Raw genomic sequence first — 26,405 nt, 5'->3', positions numbered from 1 at the left:
TCTTATTTAACACCTTAGTTGGAAGTAATTTGTAGGCGGAATAAAAGTGCACATTGCTATTTAATTTCTTTTTGTATGCTTTCTTATTTTTTATTTTTTAATTTACTGTATCTTGTGTTAGTTCTGCCTGTACGTGGTATATCTTACATGAAAAGTAATTTAAAAAGCAGCCCACTTTTCCCTATGGCAAATGTTCTTTTAAGACCTCTTTTTTTAAAAGCACCTTTCTGTACCAGTCTCAGAATAGAATTAAATTGAAAAGGAAATTAAGAAAAAAAGAAAACATTAACACCATTAATTCTGAAAAATAATTAACTTGGTGTTTCTAAGTTTGGGTTGCTCATTTTCTGACATTTTCCTGTGAGAACATGAAGCCTGGTAATTGTGTACACAAAGCCAATTTTTTCTCCCTCATACAAATAAAAAGCAGAGTAACCAAGTGAGTCAGAGCTTCAACTTAAGTGTAACAGAAGCTGAAGAAGGGCAAACATTGGTGTTGTAATGACAAGGGAACCACTACTTAATCTGACAAACCATCGTGGTTAATAAACATTATGCTGAACATTCATTTTGGACACAAATTTGTCCTTTGTGATGACTAATGTGGGAAAGAATAGGCTTGAGTTTATGCCTAGGACAGTTGTAAAAAGGTTTTGCCCCTATTTTGTTTGCCCATTTCAGGTAAGATGTTGGTTCATTGCTCTGTTTTTTAACTGAGTTACAAACTTATCGGGCAGCAAAGCCACAAAAGTGATCAGAAAGCAGAAGACCTCATCCTTTTACCAGAGAGGCTCCTGTTCATCTATCAATCATCCAACCAACCATTCCCATCCTAGTTATTATTTCTTCATAATATATGTACCAGCATGCCCTGGAGAGTGCCCTGTTGAGCCAGAATTCATTGGTCTGAACAGTTATTTTTCTGCCTTTGACCAACCTCGTATGAGATGCCCTTGACAGAATCTGGCCAGCCAGAAGGGACAGCTCTTGGGTAGTATTTTGCTCTCTTGACAGGTCTTAAGCATCAGATCCTTACCACTCATAGGCTCTTGTTTACAATCCCACAGCTCATCCTTTTCTTCTTGCTGTCTTTGTTAACAACAGTGCAACATGATCACAGTGACAGAAAAAAAAGTCACCATAATGCCAGAAAACTTGCTGCAATTTCTTGGGTAATGAGTGTGCTCCCTCTACCACCACAGAGTATCAGCATCTGTGGTTTTCTCATCTCACTGGTTGATACTTCTCATTACATGATCTGATTCAAAGCCTGGAAATTGCCAAGGTGACAAGGAGTTGTTGTAATCTAAGAGTCTTTATAGTGAAGTGCTTCTGTTTAGGAAATTAGATTGTAGTTTACTCTGGGAAAAAAATTTAATCTTGTGTGTCTGCTGACATTGTGTTATGTGAGCATTTTACCAAATTGACTTCTCACAGACTAAATGAACACTAGCAAATCTGTAGAAACCAAACAGGATAAAAGCTGTTGGGGAGTTTAACTTTTCTAACATTCAGTATTTTTGTGTAGTCAAAAGTGTTCTACTTTAAGCCATTTTTTCTGTTTTTCGGACACAATTGGTGAAATGTAAGTGGTTAGTCTTCCCAAATATGAGGTCATTTGTTTCTGCTTTTTGTGTTATTTTGAGTGAAAAGGGATGTCTCTTTGCATTTTTATGATATGAGTAAATAGAAGAAAAAAATAACTTCTTAAATGTGACAACACTGAAGAAGCAGCTCAGTAGGTAGAGCAAACTAATACACAAATTTATATTGGGTCCTCCTAATGTCATGCTTCATACTAATGGAAAAATACTCCCTTTCCTTTGCAGATATTTGTATGCTCTAGGACAGAAGGTTTGGAAGCGGTGGAAAAAACGCTACTTTGTTCTTGTTCAGGTTAGTAGTCTACCATGAAATTTTAATAAAAAGAATTCTTGGACTATGAATTATGTATGATTTTTGGAGTCATTCATAAATCAGTATCTCCAGGCAATGTATGCAGTACTACTCCAAGCTTCTTGTTAGTTTTTGTAATTTACATACCTAGTAAACTGAAGCATTACCAAGTTTTGCATATATATAAATAGGTTCCTACACTGAGCAATGTTTCAACTGAAACCTGGAAACTTCTGAAGGAAACTTCTGTGACACTGTAATAGTCTGCTGACAGCTTTCCACCAGCACTTCAGTTAAAATAAAGTCATATTTCACAAAAAGGATTGTACTTACTGTTTAATTAATTTAAGTACAGGGAATGCTGTTCTGCATCCTTTGTTTTATTGACAGAAAACTCTTAAAATCTGAGTCTCCATAAATGTCATACAAAGGTTGAAGCCTGTTAGTGAGGGTTTTTTTAAGAACTAAACCTTCTTAAACTACTTTTTAGAAAGCCTTATTCCTTTATCACTCTGTCAATCACACTCACCCGGTCTCCTCCTACTCTTCAATTATGAAAATTGTAAGGATGTAAAAGAAAATTACTGAACAAGTTCTTTATTAAAGTTAAAAGCCAAGAGTATTTGCATATTATTCTTGCTGAGCTTGATGTCAATATGGTGTTTTTCTGGCTTCAATGGGAATTGGCTTGCATATTGATAATCAGTGAGTAATGCTTATAAGGTTAAAAAAGTTGGAAAGTTTACAGAAGTCATTTGGGTTCTGATTTTACCAAGATCCTTTGTGAAGAGAGGAGGGCGTTTTGTGACTATTAATATTTGTCAGTGTTGGGAAGATCTCTATATAAGGCATGGATGTGAAGAGAAAATTATTTAAAGTTGCAGAGAAAAAAAAAAAAGAAAGTTTACATGTTGCCTTGTCCTTCATTCTTTACTTTAACACTCGTCCTACTTATTACCCCTTTCACAAAAACAAAGAACTTGTTCTTTTCCTCTAAGACACAGGTGTCATCTGATTTTTAAATTGTAAACCTAAGAGATACATAGTCTTTATGTGAGTGTGATATGGAACCGTCATCTGGGAGACCAGTTTATTCCAGTCAAGTTAATTTTAACTATCTTCCGCTCTCTATGCTGAAATTGAAATACTGGAGGAGAATATTACAGGAATTTTCCAACTGTGATGGGATTTAGTAATATATTTCATTTTAAAACAGCTATACATTCAAGAAAGCTATATAAAAAATACCATGTTAAATCAATATTTACGGTCCAGGCAGCTCTGGCTCATTTATGTAGTCCAGCTGTGATACATACACTGACAATAAGCTGAAGTCAATACATGTGAAATAAGCATTCAGTAATGAACTAATCTGTTGTATTGATATATTATTGACACATTGACAAGTCTTCCTTTATAGATTAACTTTTAGCTTACATAGCAAAATATGAAGGCCGTGAAATTCAGTTCTAAAGCAGATGCTATCGATATGATTTACACAGACTTTGCAAATTTAACTCGGTTATGACATTAGAAGAATAATGTTGATTTTTAGGAGTGTGATGTGAGTAATGTGCACCTTCATTATTGCTGCACGTATTAGAAGTTGTTAGTGGTTTCTGAAAGAACAGATCAGTGTTACAGGAAGGTTATAGAATCTGAAAATGTTAGCCTCTTCATTATATTTGTTTTTTATCCTTTGCCATCCAGTTATTTCTCTAAAAGGTTATTCATTTAAAACCAGAAAAAGGCAGGGATATAACATGTTTGGTGAAAAGCCTCAGCTGGACCTGCTGTGTTTTACTTCATTTACTGTCTGATAATATCTTTCTCCAGTAATCAGAATGCAGATTCACTTCTGTCATTTTAATTTCATTTGTTCTAATGTTTGAAAAGTCAGTCATTTGTTTCATGGATAATTTTTTTCTAAACATGCCAACCACGCAGGCTAATTCTTGCTGCTGAACTCCTGGAGTGGGCTGCCCAGTGAAGCCCTGTAGCAGACACCACAGAGTCAGCCTCCAGGTTTGCAGTAACACTTCCTCCCAGCACATTAAACAGGGTCTTTGTGCCCCATGGGGACATCCGCTAGTGACACTGCTCATAAGTCACGTTCACATTTCTGTGCCTGTCTGTCATACATGCACAGGTTGTTGCTTTTCCACTTTGTTACAAAATAGGTGGAACAGCTGGTAGTCAGGTGTTTGGACATCTGGAAAATAATGAAATTCAGGTAAATGCAGTTGTAGGAAGAGGATTGCCCTTTCTTTTGTCAAGATTACCATTCAAGAAGATGGCTTAATTCTGTTTTTATCTGAGAATGTGTCATACATAGTCCTGACTTGCAAGTACCAAAAGTACTCTATGAAGAATTTATGCTAATTTGCTGAATTCTAAGGCAAAGCTAATTACAGCTCCATTAACTACTAATAGTACACTTAAACCCAGTCATAGATGTATGTTAAAAAGTGTGTGTAATTTCAGATTGTGCTGGTGATTCTTTTTGTAATAAGTGATAGCAGCCACTGATAACCATAAGGAAAAGGGTTTAAGAGATTGCAAGTATAAATAAACGAGTCAAGTTCTGTATTTATTTTGTTGAGACTTTCTTTTCCCCTGCCAAAGTTTTCTGGTGTTTTTGTATCTGTTTCTTTGGTGAAGAGACTTTAAAATTTCTGATTTTCAACAAAAAGATGAAGTCACTGATTGTGACTGATTGTTCTTTTAAAAATAAGAGCATGCACTTGAAATACATTTGAAAAAGTAAAATCAACAGCACTGTAATGTCTGTTTTGTTATAGACGTAAGGTTAAAAAATGAAGATACATAGCCCAGACCTTCCACAAGCTTATCTTCAGAAACATAGAGTGGCTGAAGAAATATGAAAAAAATGTGCATCCTATTTCCACAATTAGTGTCTGATAGCTTCCCTTTTGATGGCTCACATTGCCTGTACAGTGTGATTATATGGAATTGTTGGCATAAAAATGTGAGTCATGGATGTGGGTGCTTGCCAGTTTATTTAATTCAACCAAGTAGAATAATTGAAAAATTTTTTTTTACTGCAGTGCCAGGTATCAAAAATTAAAACTGTAGGTTTACAAGAAAAGAGGAGAAAAGAAACCTCTCATGAAATATGATGCTAATTGCAAAGGATTTAGAGGTGTGTGACATACCAACAGCTCCCTCCATGCTTGTGTATAAGGGCAAATATGGTTCTTGGGAATATAAGCAGGGAAATACCAAGCAGTGACCAAGGTGATGTTGCTGTCAGGCCTAGAGCGGATGGTGTGGCATAGAGGATGAGTCCTGTGTCAGGGTCCCAAGGGGACCACCAGCCCTGACTGTCCCTGTCCACAATCCAGCACCCCATTCTAGCCTCCCGGGGCCATCATCCCCAGCGCCAGTGATGCCACAGAAGGGCTGGTCTCCAGCTCCCCACATCCAAGGTCCAGCCTTGGCCCATGCCCAGTGCCTGGTGCTGGGTTTGGGGCAGGCTACCCCAGTGCTCCTGGCTGCCTCACTCCTGGCTAGACCCTAGCTTCAAAGCCCTGCCCTGCCAGCCCGGGGATAATTTAAAATCTTTAAACCAAAATATATTTATTTTCTAAAATACATATACTATGAATGAAAGCAAAACTGTGGGCTCAATGCACAAAGAGTGAGGTGAAATTCTGCCGTGCCTGTCATGCTGAAGGATGGGCTGGCTGCTTGTAAGAGACCCTACTAACCTGAAAATCTGATTTTCTGGATGGGCTAGGTTGGTTTTTTTGTGTTTATGTATATTTAGTCTGGTCTTGGTACAACCTCCTTAAGCGAATGTACAAATCTGATGTGGAAAGCTGGCACTCAGTTTTAGTCGCCTGACAGTGTCTCTCAAATTCTTATCTCCTATACAACTGCCTTTGCTTAACTAATATATTAATTAAACTCGAATACCTACATTTAATTGCTCCGCCCTGTAGACTTCTGCTGTGGTTCTGGAGATATCAGTTTGGTGCTTGAGGCCTGATGGCCATTTTGTGGAGAGAGCTGTTCCTTTTGCTTGTACAGGCTGTGGCAGGGGATATTCAGTCACCATGCACTGCATACACATAGCACAGCATAGTCCTGTTTCAAAAAAGCCCCAATAATTAGAATAATGAAATATTTTTAGAGCATTATGCATATAATAATCACACATTCCATCCTTATTTTTAAAAAGCATCAATCTTTTACAGAGAATAAAGGTACAGCACCAGCAAATATATGAATGAAGCTGAAAGCAGCTGTCCAAATTTTACTTCAAAAACAATCATTCCTGAAGTTGTAGCCTAAGAAGTAATTCTAGATAACAATTAGCTGAGCAATAAGCAGCCAAAATAAAGATGGTCCATCATCTCTCAGATGAGTCCTTGCCTATCCATAAATGTTACAGATCTAAGAAATAATATTGTAGTTCAAAACAAGTCTGTTGGCCAGGTATCCTACAGTCTTTGGAGATGAGCATTTCAGAGGTACATATACATTCAGTTTCCCTAAGTTTCAAGTGTTCACAGATTCACACAGTCTTTCTTCTGCTCACCCTCTTATAATCTTCCCAGCTCTTCATTTAAGGCTGGGAACACCTCATTTTGTTTCAGTGATTCAGCTTTTTCCCTCCCAGCTGTTACATTTCTTTCTTTATCTTTCCAGTCACTTTTTCCTCAGCTCTCCTTATTGTTTTTTATTTTGTCTACAGAGTCTATAACCTCATGGTGATGGATTCTTTTCTTATTGCTTTATTATTTTTTTAATAATTGTACTTGATGAGAAGTAATTAATGTTGTTCATGCCAGCTGCAGGCTACCTGGCCTACACAGTGCTGTATCTAGTGAGCCAAGCAACCCAGAGATGGGTGAGAACACAGGTGCAAAAGATACCAAAATCAAACTGAAGGTTCTGGTGCTTCCATCTGTAACTAGAAATGGCCAGATTATGTGTTCCTTTTTCCAGTTTATTGATAATTGTGGCACTCCTTCTGCAAACAGTACTTTTATACATAAGAGTCGGGTTTTTTCAGTTTCTTAGAATATATTACTTTTTTTCTTTTACAGTAGACTGAGAAGTTTGGTCAGTAGCACAATACCAAGTATTTTCCCTATAAGAACCTAAATGGCTCCCCTTCAATTTCTTATAAAGCAACAGCCCAAAATGCATTGTATTTCAGGAAACTGCAGAGAGATGTGTTTATGGCTGTGGTTTGTTTCTTTCCTTCATTTTGGCAGAAAGAGGAAAGAACGCAAAGTTTTACACTGTTAATATTTCTGGAGGAAAAAAAAAGGCTGTTATTTTTCCAGTGCAACTGAACGCTAATTTAAACCATGGTACCTTTGTTATACATTTCTGGAATATAATCATCAATTAAGAAGTACTTTCTTATCCAGGTTAGCCAATACACATTTGCAATGTGCAGTTACAGAGAAAAGAAATCTGAGCCTCAGGAACTGATGCAACTCGAAGGATACACTGTGGATTATACAGCTCCTCACACAGGTACTTTTCATGATTTTGAAGTGTGATGCTGAGACACGATATATGTGTGTAAAACAGCTGATTCAATTTGATCGTTTTGATCTAGCACCAAAAAAAACCAAGGTTCTTTGGCAATTATTCCACTAGGACATTCTGATGTGAAAAATCATCCTTTTAGAAGGAAGCTTCTTGTAAGACTAATGAACAATAAACTTTACACTAAAGTTTCCTGAACCATTGAAAGACCACATATAATACGAGGAAAAACTTACGAATTCTAGTCACTATTTCTCTTTTCTGTTTTTGATGGTGGTGACATGTGGCAGTGTACTGTTAAGTATATTCATAAATAACGTAGAAAGGAAGGCAAATGATGACAGTGCTTGTGAAAGACAAATTACTCATAGTAATAAAAAATAAATTTGGAGGTATCAGAAAAATCTGCACAAGTTAGTATTAAAATGGCAGAAAAAAGTAAAGTTACATATGCAGAGAAAAACAGTTCTACCCATACAGTGGAGGGTTATGAAATTAGAAGGCATCTGAAATATTGAAGATTGATCTTTGGAAATGTTGGCTCAATGTTTAGAATAGTCGAGAAGGCAAACAGTGCTCAGAATGTGTTTGGAAAAACACATTCAACAATTCAAACAATTCTTTCATAAAGAAATCCCTGGCTCAGCCATATTGACCATTGTGTGCTGTTCTCATTATGTGGTCTCAGAGAAAAATACTGGAGTGAGAAAAACTACTAAGGAAGGAACGGCAGCAGTGATAAGAGGTATGGAGCTGTCTCTGTTCAATAAGAAATAAAGTTGACAGGGTATTCCATCTAGGAAAATACTGCCAGGAAGGAAGATACGTTAGAGAAATGCAAAATAGCATATGAAACAGAGAAGATGAATAAGAAATAAACTGAAGCTGAATTGGAAGTGGAGTAATGTAAATATTTTCTCCTGTAACTTATATATTTATTCTACTTATGTGTTACCATTTGATCCTTATAGCTCTAGATTTTATCATATTTTTAGGTCCTAAATACCTATAAAATGTTTTCACACACTCCTCCATACATATATATTCAGAGTAAAACCAATAATGTAATAAACATTGACGATGACTAAGAAGTAACATGCATTTATCAATATTACCTTCTTATTTACTGCTTCAGGTCTTCAGGGTGGTCGAATGTTTTTCAATGCTGTTAAAGAAGGCGATACCGTGATATTTGCCAGTGATGATGAGCAGGATAGAATACTCTGGGTTCAAGCTATGTACAGAGCCACGGGTCAGTCGTATAAGCCTGTTCCTGCAAGTCAAGCTCAGAAGATGAATCCTAAAGGAGGCAATGTCACAGATATATCCCCACTTTGTAAGTTGTCTTTCATTGCTTTTGGTTTTAGCTGTTAAAATGTGTAGCAGGTCCCTCAGTGAAGTTTAATTAAGCAGAACTTATTCACTAGGCAAATGTGCCTAGCAGTTTGTTGTTAGCCAGAAGCTCTTTAACTCAGATTCTTATTAACAGCAAGGGGAATCCTGACTTGCAGGTCATTATTATAATCCATGAAAATACAGTAATTAGTTTCATGTTCATTACAATTGACCAACATATTACCATGGAGACGGTGTTTGGTTTGCATTATATTTTTCATTAGCCAGCCAGTGTAGCGTTGAATAGAAAAGCATCAATCTATTCTCGAAACTTTTATAGAGTTAGGTCAGTTTTATCATACATTGTAAGTATTAGTTATCTAAAAATTGCTGTGCAGACGGTACCTTGTGAGCTGAAAGGCACTAGAGAGGCTGCTGGATTTTTTCAGGGCACAGTGTAATATTAAACTATGTATAAAAACCTTTTTAAAATTATTCAAGTTTTCCTCATCTTTCTTTGAGGAAAATATTGTTTCAGAGAAAATTAAGGTAGATAGCGTTTATTAAATATATCTTTAGATATTCATATAGCCTCTTTCAAAGTATTCTTTCATGTCATGTATCTGCACATAGGAAGCATATATGCATTTTTTTGTTGTTGTTATGGAGGCTGAGTGCAATTCAAGGATTTTTGTAGTAACCATTGGATTTTTGCAATGTCATACGACTGTATACAATAATCCTTCTTCATTATCATATACCTGTACATGTAGAGTGACAGAAGGGAGATATATGTTTTAGACTAAACTTGGTTTAATGTCTGAAGTCTGCAGCAGGTTGACCCAAACCCAGTCTCCTCTCTCAGTCCTGCTGTCACTCAGTCTCACAGCCTTCCATTCACCCTATAATCTTATATCATTTTGCTGTTAGAAAAAATGTAAAATGTGCTTATTAAACTCAGTAATATTTATCTAAAATCCTGACTAGGTTGTCAAGATCATTGAAAAGAATTTACTCTCACAAAAGCACTGATATCTGTTTTTAATCTGAAACAATGTGGAAGGGAATCTGAAGCAATTTGTGAAGTAACCGTTCCTGACAGAGGCATTAAAGTGCAGTATTTTGTGGGATGGAAGTAATGTTGCAAAAGCAAAGGTGGAGCAACAGCCAAGGAGTGCTTCTGCTCACCTCCTTCCAGTTATCTGGATCTGGACTGGGTAGTGGGAGTTCACTGTGTGAAGAAAATTTAAATATCTTTAAAACTGCAGGATGTAGAAAAAAGTCAGCTTAAGGAGACAGGTTTCAATGTTTTTCTGTATTGTGTATATAAAATATCTTCTATCATCCTGAAATTTTCTTGATAGATACTAAAAGCAATTGAAAGTGGTCATTTAAGAAATTAAAACATCAGATGATGATTAATATGCCACATACCTAGCAGTATTGAGGTTAGTTCTTTGCTAGTAATACATACTAACATTTCCATTTTCCATTGCCTTGTAGACAAAATTGCATCTTCCAAAGTTAAGCTTGCATTATTAGCTGGAAGTGACATTTGTTAAATGCAAGCTTTTCCTTAAACATTTAATGTTTTTAATCAAGTGATTTGTGTAAATAATGATAAACAATACTTTGTTTTCACAGCCCTTGCTGTTTTCTATATTCTCAAGTTCAAAACTTTTAAGGGTTATTTAAGATGGGGTATTCCTGTGATCTATACCAGAAACTCCTTTTGTATAAAAGAAAGTAGTAGAAAGGAAAGAGACTCCTTTTGTATACCATGGGCTGTATTTTTTTGCGGTTACTGGTGCTTGGTTCCACATAAGATAATTCCTTATGCAAAAGAGTGCTTAAAATGATATGAATAAAATCCAGCCACCTCAAATCTAGATCAAAGCAAACACATCAGGAACTTGTGAAAAGAAACTAGATGTGATTATAATAGGACAGCCAGGGTCTGCCTGATCTTTACAGCTGTTATCACAAATGGAGAAAATAGAAATGTTACTTTTGCGTGTGCACAGCAGCAGCACTCCAGAAGGCCAGCCTAAAGATCTCTAACTGAATGTAGAGGCTCTTCCTGTTGGTGCTGTATAGCAGTTTAGTATCATTCATGTAGGTAATTTAGAAGAAACTTGATATTCTATACTACCAATGAGACAAACAAACATTTTGGTGTGGCACTGGAATCAAACTACTATTGCATCTGTCAAACTTTTAAAATGCATACTAGCCAACTTCTTCATTTCTAAGTAAAGTAACTTGGTATTGCAGTTTTGTAGTAGACAGGTTAATGTCAGCACTGATCAAGAAAAAGAGACTGGTCTCCAGTTCCACTCTGCAAAAGCATGTTGAATACAAAGAACAGAGTATCTAAGTGTGAATGTTTATAGAAAAGGCAGAAGTTTCTCAAGGTCATTAATGTTTCAGCAAAAGCACCAACGAAAAATAGATTCAGCTGAGTCACATAAAGGTGTGGGAAGTGATCCCTTTCTTAATGAGCAGCATATTAAGAGATGTATTCATATAGTTGAAAAGGCTCCTGAAGTGCTGAACACTGATAATAACTTGGTCATAACACAGGAGTTAACAGCAGCACATCAGGGGATTGTCATGTCTTAATCAACAAATATAAAGTCAAACATCATTCTGATCCTACACACTTGAGTTCAGAAATGGTCTCTTTGTGAAAATATTTGCAGAGAAGGAGAGAATCAGATACTGGAAAACCAAGTTAGGTGAGAAATCATTTGATCTGAGATGTATAGCTTTCTTCATCTCTTTTTTGGAATCATGTCTCATCAAAACAGCTAACAAAAATAATTTGACAATTTGCAGAGACCGATTATAGCTGTTGTCATAAAAATACTATTTAGAGCCCATGTACAGAACATCAGATCTTATTTCTTAAGTAGCAAAGGGTAGCAAAGGAAGTCAAATACATAGGCCATACATTGGTGTTACAAAACACCAATCCAGTGACAGCAAAGTTGAAGACATTTGCAAATGAAACATCCATCTGACCAAGAGACTGCCACGGAGGAAACTTGTGTGGACATTTAAATCATGCAAGCGGAGCCATCAGTGTTGTGCAGTCAAGCAGAAAATGCAGGCAATTTGCCAAATGAATTAATGCTTTGGAGTTAGTCATGAAAATATAATATTAACATTTTCAATGTATTTGCATATACCAATGATAAGTGCTTTAAAATTTCTATCATAGTTTAATAATATGGGAATAAATTATGAATTTCATGGGGGGGTTAAATGTTATTTGTATCACTCTCAGTCTTTGAACTGGCTACATTAGAGACTCTATGCAAAAACCAGAGTATGATTAATATTAATACTGGTGTCATAAGACATATACACAAGAAATACCACTGCTTAAACTTACGGTGGCGTTGCTCAGTTTTGGAATAATTTGGAATATTCTTGTAATGCAGTTCTTTTAAAATAGTTCTCTGATGTTTGCATCTGTATGTTCAATTAATTAAAATTTTTAGAAAAAAACAAATATATTTTTTCATTTGATGTAGTTTTCTCAGCAGGTGTGGCAGCTTTATTTCCATCTTACCCTTTGCCACCTGGAAGAGTAGAGTAACTCCAATCTCCCTGCATGTTCCCCCATTCCCTTTTATGTCTGTTTCCTGTTTGCCTCCAACTACCCCCATCTCCCTTTTAGAAAGAAAATGTTAACACTGGCCTCTACCACCTCAGGCATTCAGTAAGTCCCCTTTATGCTCTTCTCCTGTACTACTCAGAAACATATAAAAATTATCTACTATCCTCTTCAAATCTGTCCTTCAGCAAAATACTGGCAATCCAGTGGTGGTCAGTGTGGTATCCCTAGCCTGACAGCCTGTATGGGGCAGCTGCTTTCTCATTCTCTGCCACTTTCTCTGCAGCAGTGATTTCATGGCCTGATACCTAAATTATAATGTTCTGGGGTCATAGATTGTCTCTTTGGCCTATGTTTCTAAGCATGTAGCACTTTGGAGTCCTGGTCAATGATCAGGAGTCAAAATGTTTCCAATGTAAGCTGTCACTATCTGTCTGGAGTGGCACTTGAAGGAGTGTAATGCATGTCTTGCCACTGTCTTTACCAACCAGTTCCAGCCCCTTCTGTATCAGTCATAGTTCTTACCCTGCTACTCCTAGTCTTTAAATCTTTTAAATCCCTACAACGCTGAATTTCTTGCCTCTACCTGCTCTTCTTTCCTGCCTGCCTGAGCTAGTTCAGATTGCTTCCACAATGCTTAAACTCAAGCAGGGGTGTCACTGAGAACCACAAAAGGGAGGAGGTCACCACTTTGCAATGCCAGTTCTTGTAGTTCACCCGAGCACAAAGTAAATGCTGCAGAAAATGTGTGTTTGCTTCTGGGCTGGAACAGGGCAGAGGTGATGTCTAGAGATACTATGAACCACTTGAGAATGTGCTATAAACATAAAATTCTTGGTAGTCTTAATTCATTCATTCTGCTGAGTCACTGGGAATGAGATGATTTTCATAACCTTTGCAGATGGACTAAAATTGGAAGTTTCTTGCAAAGACAGCAACAGGCATATTTAGAATTATATTCTACCAAAGTTATTATTCTTGTCTGAAAGAACACCTGAAGAATTTGCTAGAACTCCTGCAATAGGTTTTGTGTTTTTACCATCATTTGAAAATACATTTATTTTTCCTATCTTGATCCAAAAAAGCATAGTTTTTTCATTAGCAGTTTCCAAAAGATTAAATAAATACACAACTTGAAACAGGCAGCGAAACATGTAAGTAGAAGCCAAAACAATGATTTTGAGATAAAGGCAAATTGAAAAGCAGGACAACAAATTCCATCAAAAAGGGAAGAAAAAACTAATTGTGAAAATGCAGAAGAAATATTACTGCTTCAAAGCTCTCCCCAAATATCTTCTCAATATTTTCCAAGATTGAGAAAGCATAGAGATAATAATGGATTTGTATTTTTTTATTAACTCTCTATCATAATATGGGACTCTTTATGTCTTCTTCATTTGCATGTTGCTTGAACAGGACAGCTAAAGCTCATTTATGCAGGAATTTGAAAAATACAATCACTCTAACAATTTTTAAAAGTAGAGTGGTAATTTTTTTCATCATGGTCATATAATATTAATAAATTCCTCATAAACTTTGTTCAAGTTCTTACTTTTGTTTAAAAATCCATTTTGTTTCAAAATATTTACCAGTTACCTCGTATGTAATAACAATAAACAAAAATGTAATGTATTACACTAGACCTTTTTTCTGTTATTTCCTGCTTGCGTACAGCTGGGAAAGGTAAGTTTTTAGTTGTTTTTCTGTTGCCAAAATATATTTGGTAGCAGATCTTCTGTTACTATTTGACAATGTTTTTTGTACTGCTTGATTCACTTAGAAAGATGGGAAAGTCAAGGATCTTTACGTAGAATTTACTCTAGCAAATATTTATATTTTTAAATAAATACTTTTGCTTATTTTGTCCAAATTATGTAATATCAGATTCTGCTTTCACAAGCTGTATTGTTTTCAATAGGTCACCTTACACATTCTGATCATATGGATACTGTATCAGTATGTTGAATCTGTTTCTTTTGCAATATCCAGCCTCCTGGATTTCAGAATACTTAATTGCTTGTCAGTACTTACAGCTTCTCTTTTTAAAAAGGGGCATCTTTTATATTTGTGTGATTAACCAGAGAAAAAAATCCAGGCAGTTAGTTTAAGAAAGATTCAGCTCTATAGAATTTGTAGATGATACCAATGGCAGAAAGAAATATTAATAGTTTTTCCTTTTTGTCATCTCTCTTACTATAAATAGTGTCGTGATAAACCAGATATTCTTATAAGAAGGAAAACTTATAAGAAATGTAGAAATCATCACACATTAAACATAATGGGTTTGAAAGAGTTTTATCTGTTTGTGGTCATTTTGGAAGCTGTAGATAACTTCACATATTGTTCAGTACTTTCAGAAATGTATTGATATCAGTTGTTTATCTTTGAATTAATCTCTTTAAATACAGTTTAATTGCACTAATTAAGAGAGACCATTTCCTTCACCTTTTTCAAAAATATAAGCTAGGTTTGTCAATAATGATAGGCTAGTCTAATGCTCATGGAAATAATGCTAATCTATGTAATCACATATGCTACAGATCTTTCAACCATTAAAAATACTTGCTGCTGTTCTCTGGGATGATGGTCTTGTACCTTACACCATCGACATATTGTCATACTGTTTATTTGCTGCATCCACCTTGGTGAAATCTGTCACATGGATGTGACTCTTGCTTTGACAATGCAAAGCCAAGTGATATGAATTAGTTTCTGCATCTTTCCAGGATGTGATGTTGCAGATCCTTCAGCTTGAATTAAATAATTCTCCCATCCACAAATACAGCTGAAAGTTGGACTTGACATGGATCAATATGATCTGGGGCTAAATTTCTAAATGTGACTGATTATGTTAGCATCATGCCCACAGATCAATATTGAGTTTTATTATGAACCTGACTCTATAATTGGGTTTAATCAATAAACTTTTGTCTCCTTTCTTTAGAAATTTGAGATTTCTACTATGCAGGTTTTCAAAATTGCATTTAGGATACACTTAGATCTATACTTTTCTGGTAACGAATATAAAAAGACCTAGGTTTGAATTTAAAGGAACAAAGAGCTAAGACCCTACTGAAAGGGGAAGTCAATTTTTAAGTTGATAGGACTGTTCACCCCAGTACAGTCTATAGAATCCAAGACAGCTAATGTGCTAATACATAACTAGTCCTTTTGGGCACTGTAAGGCTTTTTCTGTCCATACTAGATAGATAATTCACATTGAATACTTTGACAAAACATAGCATTAATGAAAGCAATCACTAGAGCTTCTCTTTTGATAAACCCGCGGGGTTTAAAGGCGTTGAAAGATGCAATCTGTGAAGAAGAATAAATTTGGGCCTTTGATTGAAGTGCCATTTGGGATGGTATGTTTTCTCAATGTATTTACACAAAAATGCTGCTCCCTTTTTCAGTACTCTTTGCTGGAAGGTTGAAGGAGCTCTTTGCCATTACTACATTAAGGTTTGTCTCATTAAAAGCCGAGTACAAAAAGAAGGCTGGAAATGACCTAGCTCAAGCCAGTGTGTTCATTTCTGCTCCAGTTTGCCATTTGAGAAGTAGGCTTCAAGCCATGATGAATATTTCTATGAGTGGTACTTTGATCTGTAGTAAAGATGCTCTTTCTTTTCCAAAGAAATAAATGCGCAAACTTATTTTTTCTTTTTTTTTTCCTTTCTTTTATTTTTTTCTTTTTTTAAAAAATATTTTCTATTTATTTTGCTAAAATTAGAAAGCCACACAAAACCAGGAAATAACAGAATATTTTTCTTTTCTACTCATAACATTGTTTTTAAATCTTAACATTTGAAGAGCCCACTAGAAAACAATGCTTTAAGAATTATTTTAATGTACTGTGTTGTGTTTTCTGGCAGCCTTTCTAAATTTTGTTTAACGTCTCTGTGTTAGCAATTTTTTTTTCACTGTTAAACTCTATAGATTGGTATGGTGGAGAATAATTCAGTAATAATATTTTCAGATTAAAAAAGCAAAATTCTGTAAGTCACCTGCAGGCATCTACTTATGTGAGTTATTTCTTGGAGATATTTTCAAGAAAGCTTACATATTGAGACTTATATACCATGCTTACACTTGTGTTTGTAAGTCTGAACACACACACTCACATGTATTATTCTGCACATTTTTCCCTTGTATAACAGATACAGACCGTGGTCAGAAACATGGCATGGATGAGTTTATTTCTGCTAATCCCTGCAAATTTGACCATGCTTCCCTCTTTAGACTGCTTCAGAGACAGACCTTGGATCACAGATTGAATGACTCCTATTCTTGTTTGGTGAGTACTGACTGAAAGATAGATATAAAGAAGTGAGAAATAGTTGTTACAAAGTAGTGCTTTCTTCCTAGTTCATTCAACAGCTGCAGTTATAGTTGGAATAAAGGGTCCAATTGATTGGTTTCAAATTTGAAAATTATATACTTGCAAGCCACTGCTGTGCCACTCAATAGAAAGCAAAGAGATACAAACTGTCTCCAATTTTATCAGCTGAAATTTATCATGCTCTCTGTGGAGGTTTGAATAAAAACATAAGGTTTTGATAATAGTAAGTACTCCTGTGGTACGATTTACTGACACCTGTACAGGCATTTTATGGTCCAAATGTAGTTGCCACATGTCAGACATTTTCACCTGTCTTGTAGTTCTTCATTCCACTCTGATGTGAAGAAGGAAAAACACCCAAGAAGGGAAGCAGACCCACAGGCATGATAGTTATGTGGGCATATATGTGTTACCTGAATTGCAAGTAACAAATGGGAGGATAATTATTAAATGAAAACAAGTAGATTGTGACCTCTGTATCAAAATGAATGTTTTTCACGTTCAAAGACAGCTATAAAAGATAAGATATTGGCTGCAGTTTCTCTTTCCTACAATCATTTTCTATTCTATGCTTTGTGGACTAGTTGAGGGTGGGGCTGCTTCAGGTTTTGTTTTTATTAGGGAAAACCAGCAACAATCTTGTGGAAGTCTGTTAGATTATACACACTTGTTAAACAGGTTTGTATGGATCAGACTTCCTGAGGCTTTATTTTTCACCTGATATCATGTCTGAAATAGTGATCCCTCACTAAGGACCTAAAATGCCTCACAGCACATAATTTTTTTAACTTTACTGTCCCAACAGCAACAAAAAAGGATAACTTTTTTTACTTCTTTTTTCCAACTTTTTAAAATTCTTTTTTCTGTTGATCTGACTGGTCATATAATACAAAGATAATAAAAGGAATTTTTAGGCTTGTTTGCAAGTGTTAAAAAGGGGAAAAATGATTTTTTGATGACAGTTGCTTCCTTTTTAAAATACTACCAGATAAGTATGTATAGAAAAGTTAAAGGACTCATTTTCTGTTTGTGGGTTGCACATTGAATCAAAGAAGAGGCCCGAAGGTACATCTGTACAAAGTAATTGGCACTCAAAGAGAAAATGGTTAGCTTTCTAACAGTGCATTGAGGTCAAAATCTTTTTTTATAATAATAATATAGTAAGACACTTAATATAACCTTGAAATCAGGAACTTTTAGAAGAGGTTAGGTGAAATGCACAGTGCTATAGCAACCATAAAGCAGATGTATTTCTTATAGTTCTTTTTTAAATTCAGCATTTAATAAGTAGAATGGGTGATAATTTCTTTGTTAAACTGCATATTTAACTGTATTTTTTTATGTAAAAAAATTGGGAGTGTCAAGTTAACAATAGAATACATAGACATATAATGTGATTTTTTTTTCCCTAATAACTCATTTCCTATATTTTTTTAAAAACAATTCATCCTTTTATTTCAACAAATACAGAATAACCACACATACAAAAAATAAGTATAGTAATTAATATTATGCACAGTTCTGTATTAAGTTACTATATGACCTAAACTTCTTCAATTCTATATTCTTCTCATCATTGAGAGAGTATTGCAGAGGTTGCGGGGTTTTTGTGTTTTGTTTTTGGTTTTGGTTTTTTTCAATTACAAAATAAAAAATATGCTGTTATCTAATACTCTGTAGGATATAGTTGTTATGTGTTTGTGAGACTTATACATGATATGGGATTGAACAAGAGCAAGGAAGGAACGCATTTGTGTGAAAATGACCACACAAACAGATCTCTTAGAGAGACTGAAGTTAAAATAATGAGTTCTTCAAAATTTTGTGTTCTTGTCAGAATTTTCCCCTATGAGAATGAGCTGGAATTTTAATAATAGTTTGCTTTTGTTATGCTAGGCAATGATATGCAACATTTTGTTATGTTTTCCATAAAAATGTAGCGAGAGATCAGTGACAATGATGATGTATTGGCAGAATACCAATCACAGTAACCACTGTTGATTATATCGAGGGCTATGATACATATTATTGCAGATATTCAGTTAAAATCCATTTCTTTCTTCTTTCAATAGAATACCGTATTTTCTTTCAAACACATTGTAAGCTACTCAAGGCATTACAACATGACAAGGTATTAGATTAAACGCAGAGTACTGTTATGGGTTCTGTAATAAAGCTAAGTGTTCTCTAGAAACACCTGAAGCCCCTTAGAGGCAGTGGAAACACTGGTTTCAAAGAAATTAATCAGGAGCAAACAAATTTGTTAAATATGAAATAACTTTGAGGTGTCCTTATTTGCAGATAATATGTTAAATTGAAGAGCTGGGGGAGAATATAAAATTTAAATTCCTGTCCCATGCAAGTTTTTAGTGAAGTTAAAACACAGATGATTTAAAACTGACGTGAATATATTTTTAAGTGTTGTTCAGTAGTATTTTTGCTAATATTTTGTATAAATATTAAACATCTGACCTTGCAGAAGTATTCACAAGCAATAGACAAATATTGGTCTTCAGCTGCTATACTGATGTTATAAATTAATGACTTACAAAATCATTTTGCTTATTCAAGTTATTTGTATATTTGAGTTCAGGTATTCCTCAATCTCCCTTAAACATTTGGCAGAGATGATGAGAGGGAAATATCACCACAATTAAGAAAAGAACAAAGACGAATGCTTATTTAGAAAAGCTGTGCAATAGTTGTAGTTTCCCAGGGTTTATGTTTTTCTCTGTGCTGCTTTTTCGAAGATCACTGTGCTGTTTTTATCATATTTATGCATCAAGAACAATTATATTTTTTACACTCTGGATTCACTCAAGAACTGTTTTCGTGTGTTAAGGAGTCTGTACTTTGTTCATGTCTGTCTGGGTTATGCCATTCTGGCCTCATCAAAACTCTGCCTAAGAAAGCCCTCAGTATACCTGAGAATATCTAATTATTATTTAAGGTCAAATCCTACTCATTTTACTCAGGTGGCTTTCAAAAAACTACCTAGCTTTGTATCTCTTTACTAGTAAAAGTCATTAAAAAGCTGTTAAAAGTGCACGCATATTACATAAGAAACAGAGTAAATGGTCAGACTGTGGTCAAAACCTTAAAGTTGCAGCCACAGAGAACTGACCATCCAGAAGCTGTCTTTTAATGTCCATGTAAGGGACATGTAATGTCCCTCAGCATTACCCAAATATTCACTTGCAGCTTAAAGGTGATTACTTTAACAAAATTAATTATTTTAAAGTGTTAATTTATTTTATATTATGTTTTTATATAATTTAATCCATATCAGACTTTGAATGTATTAGTGTGGTTTTTGTAAGCTATATATTTCATAACAGTGGTTACTCAGAACTGCAAATAGTTTCCAGACAATTAATGCTTTCAGTAAGAGGGCTATTGTTGGATCTAGGTTCTTCCAGTGCCATCAGCATTAGTCAGATATAAGTCATTTTAGTAGAAAAAGTTTATGTAATGGACATAAAAATATATGCTTCCATTATTTAGTTTAAAAGCTGAGAGTGGGAACAGAAATCTCAAAATGTTGTGGGGTTTTTTTGCCTTTCTCTTTCAGGGCTGGTTTAGCCCAGGTCAAGTCTTCGTATTAGATGAATACTGTGCTCGCTACGGAGTGAGAGGCTGCCACCGACACCTTTGCTACCTTGATGAATTGATCGAATATTCGGAAAATGGTTCTGTCATTGATCCAACCTTGCTCCACTACAGTTTTGCATTTTGTGCTTCTCATGTTCATGGTAACAGGTAATTTAATGATATACTTTTAAATTCATAGTCTTTAAATGCATAGTCTGAGTAAAAGTATGTATAGGCTCCTGTACTCACCAGGTAGGGAGGTAGCACACTTCAGAAATCAGTCATGAAAGTTTCTTCAGGGGTATTGGAGGCTCTGTACAGATTACTGTTAAAAAGTGTCTCCTTTCAGTGTGTACTGTCTTAATGCAGTTTGTTTTCTTGGGCATTGTATAGGTACAGGCTGATTCAAGGCTAAAGGATATCATCCTGTTAAAAGGATGGTCTTCTTTATTCTGCATTTATGTTGTGTTACTAAATGGTATTTTCAGTGAACATTTTGAACAATTTTGCAGTTTAAGGGAAATTTTGACTCTTTTTCTGTAGTCTGTAGCTTGGCACCTAATCATACTATACTGAGTTCTTCTGGCTGTGCTACCACAGAGTGAAGTAACATATATTGGGAATTTGGTGTGACCCCAGACAGGAAGAGATATGACACTTCTGGAATCCTTTCCACTAGACAGGCAGACTGCTTCAGGAGCTTGTGATCACAGTGATTCTCTTGGGATGATGTCTTCATTCCACTTGCAAGTGAAAGACTCAGAAGAAATTAAGTTGTTGCTTTGCTATGCTAAGCACATTCTTTAAAAGAAGCTTTGCTTCATCTATATCTTGTTGCAAACTGTGAGAGAACTATCTCTGCTGTTGAACAATAGATACTGCAGATGGGATCATTGGATAGCCACAGGACCACAGGAGGTGTCTAAGCAAACCATCTGCTTGAAGCAGGATCAGTTGCAAGGTCAGACCGGGTTGCTCAGGGCTTTATCCAGTCAGGTCTTCACCCAATTTGAACCTGTCTAATTTCAGTGTAATTATATCAATTGTCTCTTGTCTACCTCCCAGTACACCTGGGGGGCTGTCATTTAGTCCCCCTAGACACCTCCTATTCTCCAGGCTGAACAATCCCAGCTCCCTCAGCCTTCCCTCAAAGCAAGTGCTCTTGTCTCTGGCTATCATGGTGGACATTCTCTGAACTTCTTCCAGTTTATCCATGTCTTTCTTGTATTCAAGTGGGGAGTGGGGCGGGCAATCCATCAAATTATAGGAGAACATGCATTTATACCCCATTCCTTGCACTATATTTATAGACTGCTGTACCAGATATGTTTAAAAAGTTCAAAAATATCAAGGGAAAAACCAGTAGATCCTCCCAACTGGTCCAATCCTGCCACTAGAGATAAACCTCACAGTCCCAAAAAGCAATTACTGTAATGCTGTCAGTAAATCCCCAAAACTGAATCTTGGTAGGAATTGGAAAAGAGAGGTATTTTCTTCTCAAGGTGTATGCTTATGTTGCTTTTCAACTAGTCAGCCACAGAGGCCGTTTTACTTGTATGGAGGCCAGAGAAGAAGGGGCAATCCTTAGGGAGGATATTGTTCTCTTCATTGGCTCAGAGAACGCCTCATCTGGAGCTGGGCGTTTGTGACCGGAGTGATTTCGTAGTGGTAAATTGAAAATATGTAATCCTTGATAATAATATCCAAAATTGAAATGTTTTTGAATGTGCTTGAAATACTGTCAAGGATCTTAACATTCATACCGGTAAGTTAGGAAATTTCTGGCTTTTACTTGGTAACTATTCTCTGTAAAAGCATGCTTCTTTGTCAGTTCCTGAAGAACCTGACGCATTCGTATTTTCCATTGAGTCTAAGTCTTTGTTGTTTCTCGCCTTTTTATTACTGGTTTCAACCTTAGAAGACAAATATACAGTGATAATTGCTCAAACTTATTTCAAGAATTCAAAAGAAAGGTAGATACATTTCTTTTTATTTCATAATTTGAGTGAAGGACAACAGTGCGCGCAGTGCATGAAAATATCTCAGGGAGCACATCATTTACAGTGCTAAGCACTCTGTATTCTGTCTATTCCTACTGTACAGATATTCTTTGAATAGCATTATGAGTGTTTTAGGAATAAAAGAAGTGCTGAACAGAGAGGGTCTGACTAGAACTGAGATATTGTAAAAAGGAAATAAAAAGAAACATGAAGAAAGAAGAAAAGTAAGTCAAGGACAGAAGCAGACATGCTCACTGAGAATGACAGACACACATATACAGGCACATAATATATCCACTCATTCATCTACCACAGCACTAAGAAATAGTAAAAGGGAGAAAAGGATTTCACAGACAATGCATGACAGGCCAAAGTTCTAGGCTGGTCCCTGGCGTTATACATCTTAGTTTTATAACTCAGGCTGGGAATTAGAAAGACCACAGAACAAAGAGCTTTATACTCTGGGCACGATATATTTAATTTGTATGTCATCTTTGCTTCACAGAGGGATCTTAGACCCTCCACTAGCCTGAGAAAGATCATCAAAATTGATCTTGAAGTCAGGTGATGGAGGAGAATGTAGCAATGCAGCTGTATCTGTAGTTTATATTGTCCATTTCTTTTAGGTATGAATTTTAAAATAGTAGGCAATCTAGTGACATCAGTCAAATGATCAGATACAGGTGTCACTCACCTTCATTTCTGGTAGTCTGGTGAGGAGGAACTCAAGCACAAATCAGAACAAATCCACAAAATATGCCAGAGCCATGCCAGGACATATGATGACCACATCTGATTTCTTAAATAAAACCGATGAGGAAGCATTTTCATACAATGGATCCTAACTGGCTATTAGTCATAGACACTGAGATCTCTGTCTCAGTTGTGGGATTGCATGTACAGAGTACTGCTCCTAGTAAACGTTGTGAACAAGACCGAATCAGCTTTGGCTCTTTCCACCCTTCATATGTTTCCAAAACTCTTCTGACATGTTTTTGATCCTTCAGGTGTCCCCTATGCTCTTTTGCTGCACCCTAGGACTTGAAACATAAACTCTGTTTTCATGCTGCAGGCTGTACTTCTCTTGCAGACTGTAACATAATAACCATGGGTTTATTTCAAAACACCTGGAATAAACATGTAAAAGTAAATTGTTGTCCTGGAGCTTCAGGGACATTGTGGAGCACAGAGGAGACCTGAACTGAGCTCTGGTGTAGGCTGTATGCAGCAGACCTTATTCCTGATCTCAAGGCCAGAGAAAACAGTCCCTAACAGCTTCCTGAGTTGAAGATATAGGTAACAACTTCTGGTAGATTTATCAAGCATACGGGTAATTGGTGTGTCTTTTGCCAGTGTTGTTGTTTTGGGAACAGAAACATTTAGTCAGGGTTGAAGACAATGTGCTGAGTCCTACAGTGAGAAATTCAGGCCTTATTTGTGCCTTTCCTTTCCTGCTGAAAGAGTTAGCCCATTACAACTGGGCTAACAAACTGCTTATGTAGAAAAGGCATTTCTGCTTTTTTGGATAATATTATTAAGACATTCTATTCCTAAATTGCCAAAAAGGAAAATATTTTCTTAAAAGAATAGCCTTGATGTGTTTAAACAAAAACACATCCTTGTTTCTGAATCAACTGTTTTCATTTCCTCCAGCAAATAAAATCATCTTTCTTTGGCTGTACTTCTGATTCTATGTAGCTTTACACAGAAGCATCTCCTTTGGCTTCTCATCACAATGTTTTTCTTTTGAAATGTTCCACTATAAGGTCTCCATCAAAGTCGTTAGTTCACAAGTATACTTTTTGCACTGTAGTTATGCATACAATTGTGTATTGCTGGTGAAAGTTAAATGGGCAGAACAAGGAACTATAGGATATTCCTGAATGCTAACATTTCAGTCTAAACAGTCCAGGTAGGAGCTATTGTTTTCTTCCCCATCATGTTCACTCTTGTCTACTTTTCATGCTGTGACTTCTATTCAGTCCCTCTTGTCTGAAATGAATGCTGGTGGGTATCACATGAAGTGCAAAGTGACTTCTTTCCACCTGCTGAGTTACAGACTGAATTGAAAAATTCAAAATTCAAGCAATATTCCCTGCTTATACCTTTTTCTATTCAGAAAGATATCTGATTTACTGGAAGTTCAAATATGAGAAGTGAATGTGAAAGTAATACTACAAAAATCAGTATATAACTGATATAACCAAAGAGAATTAGTTTCTCTCTCCACTGTAAAACCTTCAGCACATGTATGTTTCTATAGAAGAACAGTCTTATTGAATCAGGGTTCTTCTAAGCCAGTCATCTTTCTCCAGCATTGTCCTGCTTGGAGTAAAAGAAGGGTAAGCATATGCAATATTTCCTGTTTCAGACTCCTAACTCTTTGCAGCTCAGAATATGCCTGTTTGATAACCTGGAGTGAGCCTTTGTTTCAGGTACTTGTCCATTGCACCCCTGAACCTCAGTAAGCCCTTTTCACCCTCAACACCTTTGGCAGCAAATTCTACAACTTGGCCTCCTCTTGCTTGAAGACCTCTTGCTTTGAACTTGACTCGTACACATCTCATTTCATGCTCTGTTGCTGTTGGAGACATAAAGGAGAGAAAAAAAAAATCCTGTTCTGTCTTCTCTTTGCAATTTAAGATTTAACAAATATGAGTGAACAGTGCAACGATTACACTGGATGGATGTTTTCTGCTAGTTCCTTATCCTTTTCTGGTGATTCCCAAAGATGCTGATTGGCTTCTTTGACTGCTACTGAATTCCACAGTTTTGTGGAATTATCCATCATAACACCAAGATCTCCATTCTGAATAACAACTGATTTTTCCTTACATTTATCTATGTTGATTATTGATTGCTGTTTTATTGCTGCCTGATTTCATGAGGTCTTTCTGGAATTCCACACTATGCCATATAACTATAATTACAATTACATTTGCTATCACCTCAGTTCTTAGCTGTTAGCCATGTCATTTATGAATAATCTGAAATAGCACAGGCCTCAGTACAGATCTCTGCGAGATCTGTACAGATCAGTACAGATCTCTGCTGGTAACATACCTTCACAACATGGACTCACCACTCCAGTTTTAAATATAAATGTAAGGACTTTTACTCAGTGGCTGCTTAATTGCCTTTAAAAGCTTTTGATTAGGAACTCTGACAAAAGAGCTTTGGAAATCCAGGTACCTCATATGAATCAGGTCACACCCACCTGTTTTTGATCCCTTTAGAGAACTTCAGGATCAGAAGGTAAGATTTCTCTGTCTCATGGCTTTAAAGCCATACAGACTTCACAGTAGGTAATATTAACCCATTTTTTCTTTACTTTTATTCTTAAATAAAAGGTTATTATAGTTCCTTATATTACAGTTCCTTTAATTTTTTGAGATGTATGTAGAACTTCCTGGCCTTTAGTTTCCCCTACGTTCCCTGGAGAATTTTTCTGGTTTTTAAATTGATCTTATGTTCTCCCAGTTTGATTCCTTGGGAGGGTGACAGTTCTCAGTGAGAACTTTCACATAACCATAGGTAATTCAGGTTGCCAAGTGGTCCCAGCAACTTACTGCTGTCCATTTTTCTAATATGTTACATAAGGGTTTTTTTACTCGCTTTAATTTTTTAACAGATTCTGTGCTGAAAATTAAGAATTCTTTTGCTATGAACAAAGAAGGGTTCCAGCACAGAAGTCTTCTTCATAATAATTTCCTTCATAATGATACAAAAAATTCATTTCCTATCTGCGTCATAGCCTTGCCCTCTCTGAGAGCTACTTTTAGATCATTGCCATTATTTGGCCCTGTAGACTCTCTGATAGGGTTCTTGCTTCTGTTATGCTTAGAGGAAATATCTTAAAGTGCAATAAAAGAACATCTAAGAGAAATGAAACTATGAAAACTTTGGAGAGTGCTATGAATTCATATATTTCTTTTCATTTTTCAATGTTTTGTGATAAGAACCATTGATTGCAATTTTACACTTTGTGTCAAGTGATAGAAGAATGTTCAGAAAAATCACCCCCTTTAAATCTTAAACACGAAGCTCTGCAAAAATAAAGAAAATAATATAATTACTTTGCTCTAGCTCTTCT

The 26,405-nt window shown here is 35.9% G+C and overlaps 1 protein-coding gene across 9 annotated transcripts in view; it reads left to right on the top strand.

Moving 5' to 3' along the window:
• The window catches only part of CADPS2 (calcium dependent secretion activator 2), a 288,094-nt gene that overhangs the window by 175,234 nt on the left and 86,455 nt on the right, over nucleotides 1-26,405 (top strand). For all 9 annotated transcript variants that reach the window (XM_064656126.1, XM_064656123.1, XM_064656127.1 and 6 more), the window contains exons 9-13: nucleotides 1,830-1,896; nucleotides 7,302-7,410; nucleotides 8,561-8,761; nucleotides 16,540-16,676; nucleotides 20,293-20,480. In XM_064656126.1, the coding sequence (XP_064512196.1) occupies nucleotides 1,830-1,896; nucleotides 7,302-7,410; nucleotides 8,561-8,761; nucleotides 16,540-16,676; nucleotides 20,293-20,480 (702 nt within the window). The remainder of the gene's footprint in view (nucleotides 1-1,829; nucleotides 1,897-7,301; nucleotides 7,411-8,560; nucleotides 8,762-16,539; nucleotides 16,677-20,292; nucleotides 20,481-26,405) is intronic.

This window comes from Pseudopipra pipra, chromosome 5 (assembly GCF_036250125.1).
Source record: "Pseudopipra pipra isolate bDixPip1 chromosome 5, bDixPip1.hap1, whole genome shotgun sequence".
NCBI lineage: Eukaryota > Metazoa > Chordata > Aves > Passeriformes > Pipridae > Pseudopipra > Pseudopipra pipra.
This window is presented reverse-complemented; position numbering and strand designations above follow the sequence as displayed.